Source organism: Phalacrocorax carbo, chromosome 12, assembly GCF_963921805.1.
Source record: "Phalacrocorax carbo chromosome 12, bPhaCar2.1, whole genome shotgun sequence".
In the NCBI taxonomy this organism is placed as follows: domain Eukaryota; kingdom Metazoa; phylum Chordata; class Aves; order Suliformes; family Phalacrocoracidae; genus Phalacrocorax; species Phalacrocorax carbo.
The window spans coordinates 14,107,269-14,123,332 of record NC_087524.1 but is presented as its reverse complement, the minus strand read 5'-3'; the positions used below and the strand labels follow the sequence as shown (position 1 = coordinate 14,123,332).

The 16,064-nt window shown below is 41.1% G+C and overlaps 1 protein-coding gene across 5 annotated transcripts in view; it reads left to right on the top strand.

Annotated features, from left to right (window-relative positions):
• ABLIM1 (actin binding LIM protein 1) overlaps nt 1-14,596 on the top strand; it is a 225,415-nt gene extending 210,819 nt beyond the window's left edge. For 4 of the 5 annotated variants that reach the window (XM_064464219.1, XM_064464222.1, XM_064464220.1 and 1 more), the window contains 3 exons: nt 481-542; nt 849-909; nt 1,882-4,834. In XM_064464219.1, the coding sequence (XP_064320289.1) occupies nt 481-542; nt 849-909; nt 1,882-1,919 (161 nt within the window). In that variant the 3' untranslated portion in view covers nt 1,920-4,834. Of the gene's footprint in view, nt 1-480; nt 543-848; nt 910-1,881; nt 4,835-6,216; nt 6,298-7,587 lie in introns of those variants that run through there. The other variant, XM_064464224.1, reaches the window with a different exon arrangement.
• Nucleotides 14,597-16,064: the final 1,468 nt, after the last annotated feature.

The window sequence follows — 16,064 nt, the reverse complement described above, 5'->3', positions numbered from 1 at the left end:
GTGCCGCTTAGGAGACTGGAATTGCATGGACCTGCATGGGAGACTTAACAGGGAACCTATCAAACACTGCTGATCTTGGATTCTCCTTGTCCTTTATCTTGGTCCCATCATAAGGTGCACAGCAATACTTCATCTAGCTAAGGACTAAAAGGTTATTTTGCTCTGTTGTCTGACCCTTGAGCATTACTTTCAACTCAGTGGAGACCACTCTGATTTTGAGCCTGGAAAAATCAGTGTCCCTTCGATGACTTGCCACCATGGCATGATAAAGCTGCGTGTGCGTTACAGAATGCATGGAAGGTTGCAATGAGTCTGGGGCCAAGACGGTAGTTTCTTAAAATCAGTGTGTCTCAGCTGGTTATGTGTATGCTTAGCTCTTTTAATTGTGTTTTTTATTCTAGTTGATTCCTCAAATGTTCTTGTTTTTGAGTTTCCATGGGATTTTTCCAGTAAAAGATTTTTCCCTTCCTTATTCAACAGCACATGCTTCAGCTTCTAAAACCTCTTCTCTCCCTGGATATGGAAAAAATGGACTTCACAGGGTAAGGGGATGGCAATTTTGAGAAGCAAAAGATGGCTTTAATTATCCATTATATTTATTTCCATATTAACCGTGTTGGGCTTTCAGTTTGATCAAGCTTTCTTATAAGATGATCTGAAGTCAGGCAAAACCTAGTTTCCCTTCCCACAAACTACATTGTTATGAAGGCAAGAAAGCAATCCAAGAAACATGCAAATTGAGGGCGGGGGGAAACGGCTTAAAGCAATTTGTTACTCCAAATATACCAACCTGCCTGTGAAGTCATGAACTGTGAATTTACATGCATGTCCCTCTTTTCCTATTACAGCCGGTGTCTACAGATTTTGGCCAGTACAACAGCTATGGGGATGTGAGTGGTGGTGTTAGAGGTAAGGCTGAGGAGCGTTTTTACATGCCACTTTATTACTGAACATGTTATGATGTTTGATCACTTCTGCTGTTTTATTTTAAGGTTGTGGATGTGGTTACTTTGTATTTCCTCAGTACATTTTAACTTCCTTTGGTAAACTCAACAATTAACTCAAGCTCTGCAAATACCTATTAAAAAGTTTGAGTTTATTTTGCTAAATCTGTTGTGTGGAGCTGATCCTTCTTTATTCCAAGGGACTGCTTTAGCATTGGTGCAAATGGAAAGCGGGTCATATGTATATTGTCAGGAATATGTACTGAGTTCTGTTACGGTGTTTTCTTTCTCTGAAAATTACTGTCCAGTGCACAGTCTGAAAGAATGTGCCACAGCGAAGAAAGGAGAATAATGCCTTCTAATCCCCATTGCTGCTCATGATTTTCATGACTTTGAGCTAGATGTGATATCAGTCATTGCCTAATAAAAATTGACAATATTTATGGAAGTTTTGAAACTTTGAGGGTTAATGTTTTGAAATGGTTTGAGCTGAGAGAGAGAGAAAGAGAGGCTAGTTATCTCCTAAGTGTGATTGATCCTGACTATCTTAGCCTACGATCAGGCATTATCCCTTTGTAGACTATGGAGGAATCTAGACAGCTGCCTGATGGCAGAAGTTAGGTGAGGTGAATCCTGCTCTACACATCTAAGTTTTAGTTGGCTATTTATTCACTTGATTGTGCTTTTCTGTCTATTAATATTTACAAAGTTGTTTGATTTTCCTGAATAGGAAGCTTGCTTGAAATGAAAAGGGCTGCAATATTTGGAGTGTTTGACTCTTTACAAATTAAGTCCAAAGGTTGCTTGCCTTAGAGAATCAGGTGGGATTTTTAAAAGATCGGGTGGTCCAGAAGAGACAAGGATTATCTGGTGGATTGTGACTGATTCCTGTTCTTCCACACACAAAAGCTGATGAGATTTCTCTTTTGTTTTTCAGATTTCCAGGTAGAGTACGGGTTTTCATCAATCAACTGACAACAGAACTAAAAGCACCTACTTTCTTGTTGAAGTCTGAATTTCTGCTACAGGGAAGGGTTTCTTAAGACAATAGCTTTGATTTTCCTGCATGTTTAAGCATAATCACCAATGTAGACTCTTGTCAACAAAAAACAGGCACACCCTTAGATTCCTCCTTGTAACCTCCCCAGAGCTGGGTTGAGACAGCTCACACCACTTCTGTGACTTGCTTATAAAATTCACTGTCTGTTGATATATGAGTTACCCAATAGCCCTCCCTGGACAGCTGATGGTGGGTTTATTTCCAGCCTCTCTAGTACAGACCCCAGACACATATAGCAAGTTTCTTCTGGAGGCAGTTTTCTCCCATACCAGGAGCCTTGAACTTCTCATTTTTACCCTGGAATTTGCTCTCCAGAGAAGATGGCTGATCAATAGTTTTCTACAGTGCTACCATCACAGATGAGCCAGTAAGAGGTCTGCTTGTAAATATAAACCCTTTTTCTCCAAATCCTGTCTGCAGGGCTTTTTCCAGAATGGTTTGAGTCTGCCTGGCTCCTCAGCACAATCACAATATGAAATGGCAATTTAAGAAAGAGTTTGATTACTTGTTCCTGTTGTATCAAAATCATGATGATTGGAAAGAGAATAAGGTTATGGGAGGAGAGAGAAGTTGTCATGTATTGTGCTCAAAATGTTATTTTGTTGGGAACAGTACCTGTGTCAAAACAGCACCTTTTCACCCTATCTCTGTTTGTGTTCGTAGTAAAAATTTCTCTTAGAGCCATAAAACCCACCTCAGCTGATACAGTAAGTGGCAGGAAGGACAGCCCAGAGGTGTAAGAGTGCTTTCTATGCTGTTGGGTGGGATCTGAATTAATGCTTTGCGTACTTGTCCAGAGGAGAACCCTACTTGGTCACTTGGGTGGGAAAGGGCCCACCGCTCTCTTGGGATCCCCACGTCCGCCTGGGAAGTGGTGTTGGTAGGTTCAGTAGGAAGCTATGGCCAGCCTTAGCAGGGACGGAAGGCAGGCTGCGGTGGCAGTCCCTCTGCATGCCTCAGAGAAGTGGTAAACAGTAGCCGTGGCAATGAACTATACAATAAGACTAAATATTAAGACTTGAAGGAAGTCTCAGGGCAAATTCATCTTTGTTTTCACCACTACATGAGTGCCTTTACCCTCTGTGTGTGTAACCTATGTGTCTGATGTATACCTGTATCTGATGCAGTCCCTTCCGGATGGTCATGTCCCTGGAATGAGAATGGACAGAGGAGTATCTATGCCTAACATGTTGGAGCCAAAGGCAAGTGCAGATATTATTCGCTTTCCTTCAAGACAGTGAAGATTTGACTGTGAAATGCAGATAAAATATGGGAAATGTCTTCGTTCCCTTGTTTTTCTTTACCTCACCTCAGTCCCTGCTCCTTATGTGCTAAACCTCTCCCTTTGTTCTGGACTTTGACTGTTACAGGTGTTAGTACTCAGGGAAGCTGAGGGCAGCACAGGTGGGCTTCTTGGGTTAACGAGGCTTTTCCAGAGACAAAACAAAGATACTGAAGATGCTCAGTAGCTAATGCTCTGTCAAGCTTCCACTAGCCAAAACAGCAGGCCAAACTCTAGGGGAAAGTCTCAGATGTGTCAGGCTGGAAAAGTGATGCAGAATATTGTGGCTCACAACACACTGTTGAGGCTGTCTTAATTTAAAAATTAATTAAATACTTGGATCTTTAGTTCAAATTGGAAGTTAGATACCTACATGTCTGTCTGGATCTGTTCTTTAGCTCTCAGTTCTGTTAGCCTGACACCTTTCAATAATGTTGAATTCTGTATATAAGAAATTCTTCAGGAGATTTAGTGGAAAAAGAGGCAATGTCAGATGAATATAATTTAAGATATAAATTAAAATGCTTTTCCAGCTATGTCTAGAGATATCTGAGTCAAAAATGAATCTAATATATAGAGGGGATTCAACCAGGGCTGTGTTTTAAATCTTATAACTTTCTCTATTGGTGTTGAACCTTCTCAGAAATCATGATTTTGCTGAAGTTACAAAGATCAGATTTCTGCTGTTAAGTGAGGAGGAGCTCGTTTTGCAAACCAGATTACTACTTGTGCTTCTGAGTCATCTCCAGCCAAACTGTACAAGGCGGTAACCCTAGCTTTATAAGCTGACACCTCAGTGCAGTGTATATTAACAAGTGTTTTTATATATGATATAAATAAGACCTTGGGAATATCCCCAAGTCCTGAGATACTATTTTTTATTCCAAATAATTTCTCTTTCAGTGCGATAGAAATTCTTACAGCCACCACTGCTGTTGATGCACCCAGTAATTTGGAATGCTATTTTGGGTGACAAATTCTGTCAGTATTATTAGGGGTAAAATTCATGGGAATTTTCATGAGATAATAGGTCACCTTCTAATGATGTTTATAAAGGTGATGCCAGACCCTCAGCTTGTGTGAATTGGCAGTATTTTTTATTCATGTCAGTGGTCCAACACTAACTTAAACCTGATAAAGTAAAAGAAGCCAACTCAAAGTTAGCAGGAAACACGTGAAAATTAATAAACTGTAGAATGACCAAATCTCACCAAATGGTTCTCCAGAAAGGACAGAATTTGTGCATCCTGCCACCCCAGATTGAGACATGCCTTGTTGTGAATATCTAAATATAAAATGTACTTATGACCGTAGACCTTCACTTAAACTCCGCCTGTCTAAATATGAAAAGTTACATTTTAGTTTTCTATAATGCTGTATATGGTAGCTGTTTCCAGCATCAAACATGAAAAATGTAATTCAAAGCATAGACTTAATTGTACAATTGTGACAATGTCAGAATCTCCTAAGAATAGTAACTTACAATTGGTATGTAAGCACACGTTATTTAACTTATTATTACTTACAATAAACTCAGTGGTGTGTTCATTGATGCCTGAATCTTATTTGTTATATTTCTGAAAAGTTCATTGGGTTAATTGTTGACAATGGAATGAACTTAATTGCCTAATTCTGCACAGAGGTTGATTAGGCTGAACTTCTTCTGATGTTAAAATAATTTAATTAATAGCATTTGATAACAGCTCAGTGGTCTCTCCAGGTGAGTTTTGGTGGTCTCACTTTTGTTCCCAGTGGGCAAGTAAAGCAAGACCCATAAATAACAATAAAGGCTGAGCCAATCCCCAGTAAAGTCTGCAGAACTTAATTGGCTTCAGTAGGGATTGGATGAGGACCTCACTGGGAATGCTGTTATCCTACTTTGTAGAGACATGCAATGAGAAGGGCTATAGGGAGGCTCTGTCAGATGGAACGTGAGCTCTCCCAGCTCATTCCAGGCATTCATGGAAGTGTCTGCCCAAGTAAAAATATCCTAAAGCAGAGCTTTATTTGCCAGGGATGATTCCAGAAGCTGATTTTTAGGCACATGGTTTTCTGAAATCCTTTCTAAGCAGCATTGTTTCTGTTGGATTGAACTGATTTGAGAGGTACGGGCAATAATCATTTTACGTCAAACAAAGAACCTGTAAAACAAAAGTAAAATCATTTATGCATTCAGGAATTGGGTAGTGGCCAGTAACTGATTTGTATGAGTTCTGGACATTCTTTGCAATGTAAAGGGAAAGCAAGGGAAATGTTAATGAGAGATGTTCTAGATACGTACTCTTCTGAAGTAGATGAAGGTGTGTAAGACAAATATGTCTACAAAATCCATGTATGTATTGTACAGCCAGCAAGCACAGTGAGCAGTTGTTTGAATTCTTTAACTATTCAAAAAGGCAAAGAAAAACCATGTGATGAATTTTGATGAATGCAGTGGCCCCCACTAATCAATACCTTGCTTATTCAGAGTTGCTGCTTTTTCTGATGTACTTTCATGTAGTTCACTTTTAAAAGTCCTCAAAGTGTCTGTTTAGAGCTGTCCACACTTTGGCAACCATCAGTTAGACCAATGAGTGCCAAATATATTTACCTTAATAAATTCTTAAGTTTATACATTTCTGGATGAGAAGGTATATTAACTAAAGAGGGCTGTATGACCAGAGTCAGTTGTATTATATGCACCATAAAAATCAGCGGGGTGGGCAAGGACACAGTGGCTCTACAATATGAGGCAGTTTGGTAATAAACAAGTCCTTGCTATGACCAGACTGGCTTGTGTTTCATGCAGCTTTAGGGGATGATGACAATGCGATTTCCTTTGGAACAGAAACCAAATGTTTTTGTGGTTATGAAAATGAGACACATTGTGTTCTTTTTTGTTTTAGAATGTAAATACCTCTCTTTTTCCCCCTTTTATACATTGTTAACAGATTTTTCCATATGAAATGCTCATGGTGACCAACAGAGGGCGAAATAAAATACTAAAAGATGTAGACAGAACCAGGCTTGAGGTAAGAAGCAAGTTCCTAAATGCTCTTTCCTGCTGAAGTTGTTTGTTGTTGCACACTTGAAAGCTCGAACACCGAAGCGTGGGTCCTTGTTAGACTGGGCAGATTTCTCAGCACTAAGCAGGGAAGGAGGAATCAGACAGGGGAAGGCAGCAGCTGCATCTACATGAACAGCGCTGGGCCAGGAATCCCACATTCCTGTCTCCCTGCTCCTGGACTGAGCTTCTCACAACCCCCTTATGTTTTCAAGCAATTAATGATATACTTGTAAATTGGTAAAAAAAACCAAATTGGTGGAGATTTTGTAGTCACAGGATCCATATTGGAATGGAGCAATACTTTGTTTATCTTGGATCATTTCTTAGCTACAAGTTAGTGTCAGCCATCCTTGACGATCAAAAATCTAACTTTAATTCATACATGAGTCCTGTGAGTTAGACTGGCTGATATCCAAAAGTATGAGGATTTAAATCTCTGCCAACAAATAAAAATTGTTTACAGCTTTGTGGATTAGAAAGACTTAAGCAGCCCAGTGGAAGGCTGGGGATGTTTAAGTTGTTTGTAGTTAGTTAATCTTCTGTGGAGGTGAATGAAAGGGGCCACAAAAAATTCTGTAAGTAACCATTTATCCACATTTTTAGACCAGTAGATATGTGATCACTGGTCAGAACTCAACACTGTGTTACACTAGTGCCACGGGGAGACATTTTCCCCATCCAGTGTACTTTAAAGCAGCTGAACAAGAAGTTACTTCTGCACAAGACAGCACCAAAAAAAATGTTTCAATGGCAGTAGAGAAATGTGCCTGACAGTTAGTCTGGCTGGACTCCTTCCTTCTCAAAACTTCAAATGTAGCATGTCAACCTGCAGCCCTTCTGCAATGCTCTCCTGTGTCTGTTTGAAACTTCTATATGGATGCAGAGGTGACTAGCTAAAGCCCTGGACAGGGGCATGCAGGAGCTCGTTCTCTCTGGTCTATCACTGCTTGTTGGGTGACTTCAGACAAACCATGGTTCTGTCTCTTGCTTATTCAGCAACTGAAATAGTTCTCCTGATTTCCTTTGTAAACCTCAGACTTAACAAATTGCAAAATTTTATTGATTCATTGAGCACCCGAGTTCCTGAGGACCTGGATATGGGTATTGCCAAAGCATTAATATTTCCTGCAGTGGCTCTTACACGGCCACGTGAAATCCCGAAGGCACTCCTGTCTCCTGTTATGTCTCTTTGGCTTTGACTGACCATTGCCTTTTCTCTGTTTTTTTCCTTCCCCCCTTTTTTTTTTTTTTTAAGCGTCACTTAGCACCTGAAGTTTTTCAAGAAATATTTGGCATGACGATACAGGAGTTTGACAAGTTACCTCTCTGGAGACGCAACGACATGAAGAAAAAAGCAAAACTCTTTTAATATCCCTTTAAACAAGCCAACAAAAAATGATGTGTAGGATACTGTATCATACAGCCCAAACTATTTGGAAGCAACTACTTATCCACCAAAAAGGGAAAATCGCATAGTGGCACCTCTGTACACAGCAATTGAACAAGATGAACATTTGCCCTCCTGGAACATAGGGAGAAAATATCTGGGCTCAGAAACAACAATGATAGTTTTCAGAGGTGTTGACTTGTTACATGATACTATACAAGATAGGAAACTGTTCTGTTCTTCTCCCTCAATGATACTCCCTTTACTTCTCTCCACAATATGATGGACTTTATTGCTAGAGCCAGGAAGTGCCCTTAGGATGCCTTGTAGGCTAAAGTAGTTGTAACCACTCCCAAGAACTGGAAAAGAATATATATATATATATATATATATATAAAAGTATATATATATATGTATGTGTGTTTGTGTGTGCACACATGTATTTGTATCTATCCATCTATCTGTGTGTGTGTATATATGTGGATATATATGGAGACGAAGATAGATGCTATGTAGTGAAGGAGAAGCCCTTTGTAACATCCACACAGTCACATCGTCTTTCACACAACTGTTTCTTAGTTGGCACTCTTTTGAAATGGCATCCTCTTCGTGTCATACAATCTGCAAAGGTGGGCACTCTGCTCACTTACAGGACATACCAGTTGAATTTCTGGAAAGTGGACTCCTTGTACTTGTATATATTTGCTAGGATGTAGGAAGTGAATTGCTGTGTCTGTTGTCAGTCTTCCCTCTTCCGCACTTTCTGCTTGAATTAATAAGGCTGGAGCTTAACCAGTCATCTGAATAATTTAAGATAACTTAAGTAATGGGAATGATGGAGAAGAGTCAGTTTTCTTGTAATTTAGTCCAGGAGATGGGTGGATGGGGGTGGGAGTGACAGAGTGAGAAAACGCTTTTTAACGTGTGCCCTGGTTCACACCCAGAGATTTTGGGACAGACTCCCTGCTAGTAATTACTAGTGTATCTCATCAGACTGCAGTGGAGCTGCAGGATTTTACATCGGCAGGGAATATGGTTCTCTGCAAGCTAACACACAAATTCATCCCTCTTAGGGAGGAATGTCTATGAATTAAAAGGTGCCATCAAGGTGCCATGCTCTGCCAATAGAGGCTTTTTGATTCAGTTGCAGTTGCTGTTCTCAAAACGGCACAGTGCATGGGGCCAAGCACTCTTTTTAGTTAATGTAGTTTTTCACTTGTGCTTGGAAAAGAAGGCACAGAGCTTTTTTTTTTTTTTCCTTCTCTTGAAGCATCAAAGCTCCAGCCTTGGTTATTTTTATTTCCCTTTGTGCCTGACTTGGTTTTTGAAGACAGAGTAATCATGCAAGACAGTTTCTGAGCTGCATTCAACTTATTGCTTCCAATATGCTGCAGCTTTAAAAACTGCCTGTATATACCTTAACGGCTTCTGGGCAAGTCCTATACAGAGGAGGACATGAGCACCAAAGTAACTGAATGAATGCATTGTGGCTGCAAGGTCAGCTTTTTCTCTTCCTTGGTGCTTAACTGCCAATGCATACTGCACTAATGAGCCTGCTCCTGATATGGGAGAGGGTCATTTAGGTTCTGTGTCTGTCAAAGAATATCAAGGTTTCATTTTTAATGCAGAAACTTTTGGCACTGGAGACATCAGAACCTTTGTATTTTCTGCTATATGAGACATTGGTGTTAAAATCTGGAAGTCAGGAAGGAGAAACAGTCCCATGTAGTTGTGAGATTCAGTATCACTGTGTTGAGTTCTTGATATCACCAAATGGCATTTTACTATGAAATGTGCAGGACAGCCCAAATCCTGCCTCTTCTTTCCTAGTTTAGGAAGTCCTGTTGCAATAGATCACTGTGGTTCCTTTGATAAAATCTGAGTTGAAGATTCAGTATATGACAGACAGATATTAGGGGTCAGCATGTGCTCTGTGTCCTTAGGGCTAAGGAAATGGTGAATCTCTGGAACAAGCTGGAGAATGTGACACCAGGCAGATCGGGCATCACAGTCCCCGCTGAACAGAAGTACTCAGTGACACACGTAATTGTGAGGAAGCTCTCTGGACATTACTGAGATTGCAGCAAGGATCAGTTCAACATGTTTTATTTCATTTTTCAGAACAAGCATCTGAAAGGATTTTAGAGGAACACTGAGAAGTAAATGGGAGCCTTAGGGGCACTGGCATTTTGAGATGCATTTTTGAGTGACTGCTGAAACCCAATCCATACAATGAAAGAACAGCAGTGTTTTACAGTCACAGGCTTTGTGAATACTGGAGTCTCAGAAATTCAGTGTTTGTCACCTGCAAGGTATAACTTCACTTTGAGATGAACATTTGAGTTTTAATACATTTAAAGTATTAAAATTCTCCAAATTTTGTCAGCCCACATGCTATAGACAATTCAGTGCTGCTGCCTCTCAAACATCGTAGGCATTATGGGTCTTTTAGCCCAAGTCATCTTGACAATAAACCTTTTGATCTGAGGACTTGCTCTCTTAAGGATGTGAGCTGCCAGTCTGCGTTTTACTGTCCCCGTCTCTAGATTACTATTGAATTTCTCACAGCATATATAAATACGCTACTAAGCCAGTTTGATTTCTCTCCTCTTAAAAAAAAAAAAAAACAACAACAAAAAAAAACCACAACACAAAAAAAAAAAGAAAAAAAAAGTTAAAAATAAAAAACTCAGCCTCCTAGCCTGTGAAGAATGACAGGGTGATTTTTATCTGCCTCATCAACTGAGAATTTAAAACTACAATTGCAGCTTGGGAAGGAATGAATAGAAGCCAGCTTAGATGCTGCAGAAACAATTGGGCCACTGCTGGTTCACATCTCACTGGAATGGAGCGTAGTCAGTCAGTTCACAGCCCTCTGTGCTGATTTAGTACTGCTTTATTTCTGATTGAGAACATGAAGGGTTTTCTGAGCTTCAGTTTCATTCCTATAGTTTATTCTCCCTAACTAGCCTAACCATCTATATGTAGACATACCCCAAGAGGTCACCTGTGCATACAAACCACGCTGCAGCCAGCCACAGGGGTGTGTCTGTTTTCTGCAGTGGGCTGTTAGTGATTGTCACTGCAACATTTTCTGTTCTTTCATCTGGTCTTCCCACCTAATGAAAACAGAAATGTAGCCCCAGGGAGAATTTTCTTTGTAAGCAAGGAATCATTTTGCTAATATCAATCAAGTATCATTTTCTTGGGCAGTTCTTTGTAATTCCCATCTTCAATATTCCCTTGAGACACGTCAGGGGTTGGACTAGATGGTCTTTAAAGGTCCCTTCCAACCCGAAGTATTCTGTGATTCTATGAATATGTGTTAACTACGTGCTTATGTTCTTCTATCTCCTGCAAAGCATTTGAGTTTCTGATAAAGTCCCATCAAACTCAGTGCTGTCAACAGAATGCCATTGCCAAGAGGACTGGAAACATTGCTTTTGTCTTGTTTTTTCCCCTTTTCTGCTTTAGGAGCGATGTAAGAGCAAAGACCTGTCAAAACATTGCAAAATAACCACACGTGTGCAAAATGGGAACACAGGTGCACACGTAGCGCACACACTCCCCATTTGGAGTTGAGATACTACGTCAGTAGTTAACCTGGAGTTTCCAAATAGTGCGTAGTGTTGAAGAGAGAGCGATCATTAAGTTATGAAGGTTGTTACTTGCATATGCGCCTGGATCTGCAGGGCTTGTGGATACCTGTGATGTATTGAGTGTGCAAAAAGCAGGGTCAGTTTCCCACGTTGTGGAAGTGCCCGGTTGGCCACAATTATATTACTTAAAAGGCCTCCTCAGGCATATGTGAGCATCTGCAGCACCAGTCCCTGGCAGCGCTTAGATGGAAGGGTAATACCCTGTGCAGTAGTCTTCATATGAACGGGGAATCCAGAGATCTGACTTACTGGCTTTTGTGCCCTCTCCAGATACCGGTCTGATCATTTCCATTTGAACAAGTAGAGAACTGTTCTGCATTACAGTGGGAACAGCTGGCCATTCCCTCTATACCCATGCCTTAACTTAGTGTAAGCTCCAGCCTACTACAAGACAGAAGTTGAAATAAATATTTTGAAATAAATACATTGTTCATCATCTCTGAAGATAGTAGAATTAAGTCAACTTGAAGAGCACATTTGGAAGTTACTAAACTGTCCACTGTTTCTCAATGAAGCAATGTGATCAGTTCTGGCCTCAGTTCAGGAAGCTTGAATGGAGCATCTCAACTCTGCCAGTGTCCTATCCCAAACCTGCTACACTTTCTGTACAACTGGAAGATGTAGTTCTTGTGAAGTTTGCTCACAGAAATTTTTTTTTTAATTGTTTGTTATCATCTCATGCTGATCTCATTTAAGACAGGTTTTAGTGGCATCTCAGAAACATACTTGTTTTCAGTTTGGTTAGTAGCCTTTCATTAAATATGGTTTGTGATGCGTTGTGGACGTAGCTGCAGTGTGCTGTGAAAGATTAGACTAGGAGAACGGAAAGTTTCTTAACAGCTGTATATGGGACAAGATAGCTCTGTGGCTCCAGTGATGCTTTTACTTCTGTTAAGACAAATGTCATCTCTCCTTACAAAGTCCTATAGTCCTAACTCTGTGGGCCTAGCACTGAAGTGCTTGCTGCCCTTTCCCTGTTGCAATACAGAAATCCTTTCTCAGCCATGGAGTTCCAATGTCCAGTGTTCAGGGGAGGTCATTAGGAGTCTCTGTTGTAAAAGTTTGTTATGCTGAAATTAGTCATATTTAGAAGTGAAATCTCTTTCTGCAAGTCATGCTTCTCCTCACCAGGTAATATCGATGGATGGAGAAAGGGTTAAGTTCTGGGAAGGAGGAAGGCTGGAATAAGCTTGGTATCTCCAGGGCTTGCCAGGCTGGTGTTAAGCAGACTTAGAAGAAAATGCAGGTGTGAGCCTGTGGTACCTATTTCAAACTGGGGAAGGCAAGTTTGGAGCCCATAGCTTATGAGCATCTACACAGAAATTAATGGTATGAAGTTGTTACAACAAGTGACAGAAAAATTAACCCCCAAAACAGTAAAAATACTAACATCCAGTAAACTCGTCTTGGAATGACTTATCTTGGCTCATCCTGACATAGGAGGAGATCTTGGCATGTTTGGGCCATAGCCTCACAGAGTAGACTAAATGGAAACTGGCCTTTCTCCCACTCCATGATTCATTGCTTTCCTTTGGAATGTATTTGTGGAGGAGGATGTCCCCATCCTGGAAGTTACCTACGGCAGTGAAAGACACCAGTCAATGATAATGACGATGCAACAAAACATGTGCAGGGAACAAGAAAGTCAACTAATCCATCTTGAAATGCCACTCATCTTTTCATGTCAGAGAGACACTTAGGGCTTGACTCCATAGCTCCCTTCCCCGCTCATTTAGCCCCAGGTCATGGTCCAGTTCATGCCTTGTCAAACTTTTTGGCCCTGTCAACACTCCTGCTAGAGTCCAGCACAGTCTTCAGGGTAGACGCATAGCAAGGGCTGGCCTTGACAATATGTGGTATGTTTTTACGCCGTTGCTATGTAATGAAGAGCTAGAGGGTTAGTGAGCACTGTGACAGTAGTACAACACGCCTTTCTCTTTTCATGTAGAAACACCCTTATTGCTGTAGGTTGCAGGACTGCTCTTGCTGGTGAGTTTTGCCTTGTGAATTTTCCCACATGCCTTTTTTGTGCTTAATAAAACAAGGAACAAAAAATCTATCACAATGCAAAGAGGCAGAGTTTTTAGTCAGACAACTCTGCTGGCAGGAGCTATGTGATGCCTGCATTTGGCAGGGAGAGACTGAAGTATGATTAATTTTAATGTTAGCATCAGTGCAGGAAGTGGGAATGTAATTGGCCATTAATGTTGTTTGTCTGTATGCAAAATAAATTATTTGTTGCCCAAAGGGCTTCTAACAGGGAAATAGGTTTCTGCTGATGATTTCCTAAAAAATGCTTGTCCATGTGAAGAAGTAATACTTCCACATGCTTTGAGGACTTTGTTTTAAGGTGAGAAGAGATGACTGAAGGCAAACAGTAACCTGTTTTGTCAGGATCACCACAGTTAATTGAAGTGTTGCTCCCTTGCAAAGCAGAGGCCCACAGGACCTTGCTCCTAGGCATTATGAAATGAAGCATTTCAAGCAGCAGAGGCAGCTATGGGAATTCCAGCGGTGCCTTACCAGTCTGAGTTTCTAGCTCCCTTAGGTGCTTTGACAGGTCCCACTGGACACTTGCCTGGGCTTTTGTCACTGAACACCCTTCAGAAAGCTCTCCAGATGCAAAACCACTGATTTCAGTGGAGCCTCTCACTGACATCCACATGCTTTGGAGCAGGGTCTTTCTCAGCTGGCTAGCCCAGGAAAGTCTCTGACTGCTGCGTATGCCCACAGCAACAAGCTCTGTATGTCATTACCAGATCAGTCCTGTCCAAGCAGTGTGGCTTGGTCATTGCTGACAGCTCTTCCTGTAACGGAGCCTTACAGCTATGGGCTTTTTTTTTTAAGCTTTGGAAACTGAAACTAATTTTTCAGAAGTATATTTTCCTTTAAATCAGTAGAGTTTGGCAATAGGATTTTTTTTTCCTTTCTCCTCCCTCCACATGTTACAAACCAGCATTTTGGGGAGGCGTCCCTGTGTTTTCCATTCATGTGTGAGACAGCTCTCTTTCTGAGTCTCTGTAAAAGTGAATCAATGTCTTGTCTGTACAGTAAGTCTGCTTGTATGCATAATGAAAAGTTGAGCTGGGTTGCTGCTCTGTACAATTAGTGTTTCCACTGTCATACTGCAAACAGCACATATTGCACTCCTGTGCCACTGTAATCTGCATCACTGTTGTACTCAAGTCAATGAATAAAGTTTGGAGCTTTATTCTTAATTGCTGGATTCACATTGCCTCATTATTTTTTTTTCATCTTGCAGAGTTATAGCAAAGTCCTCTTACAGAAGAGGATAAGCTCTCAAGAAAGAGGTGAGACATGAATGACCAGAGCAAGACAGATGAACAGTTAGTTACACAGTGTCAGTGAAATTATGATACAAGGTTTGCAAATGGACACAAGACTTCCTGTAACTAACTAGAAATAGGAATTCATACAAACCACATGTGACTGTTAATTTTGTGTGGTCAGCTTGCGGTTTATAAGGACCTGAGATATCAGCAAGGTCAGCTAGGTCATGCTGTTAAGTCAGCTTCATGGTCTAAATGGTTTCCTTTCTTCATCCTCACAAGTTCAGCTGAAATATTAGTCCTCAATTTGAAAAGATATTTTTATGTGTCTTAGTATTTAAAGTTAGACGTTTGCTTAATTACCTGGAGTTACACCTGCCCAGCCTTGGTCTGGGTGTAGAAGGTAAGGGACGATGCCATTCAAGGCAATAGGGCTATAAAACGCCTATGAATGTGCTGAATGCCCAAGTCTCCAGCAGACCACAGTAGGAGCAGAATTAAGCACACTGCATCTCAGAGGAATGTGTAGCAATTCCTGTCAGTGCCTCAGAAGAAAGACATTTCAAGGGACTTCACTCGTTATTGCATATAGATATTCCCTGGAAAAGAAGCCACTCATACACAGCTCTCTAGATGGCCTGCCAAACATCTTCACTGAATTAATTTGAGCTTTATACAGTTAGGGGACCTGAAGCCTCATTGTGATTGGCCTCTGGGCTTGCTTGTTAAAGGCGGGGCGGTGGGGAGTGTGTGTGGTGGTGTTACTATTTGAAGCGAAGCCACTGGGGATCAATCCCAAAAAGAACTCAAATGGGGTGAGAAAGAATCCTGCTTCAGGCCGTTGATCTTCTGAGCTGCAGCTGTTCAGGGGCAGGAGCAATGCAACACACATCCCACACAGCATCCTTGAGCCTACAGAAAGGCCCAGCAGCATCAAGATCTGTGCCCTGCAGTTAATGTGTTCCCCATCTTTTCCACTCCTCAGCCCTTGGAGACTCATCCCTGCCCTTGCCCTACCTTGATACTCTACACAGGTTCTCTCTCACAACAAAGGCAGAGTTTTCCCCAGGGTTTTACTTCAGTGTACTATGTTGGGTATATCTAAGGACTGAGTCTCAGATGAGGTGGGGGCTCAGGTTCCTGCTTGGAGAGCAAGAGGTGGGGAATTCAACACCACCGTGAAGTTAGCCTTTAGCAAAGTTCATATCTGCCCCATTCACTTTCCACGCCATGCCTAGATTTTTGTTGTGTTGTATGTGTGCTGGAACTTGCACAAGAAAAACTTTTCTATGGACGACTCTACCAAAGCTACCTGGAGGCAGTTAGATGCTTCTTTTCTTTGGATGGCTTACTCCAGAGATTGTACTTTTGCTGTAGGTGGGACAAAATCAAACCA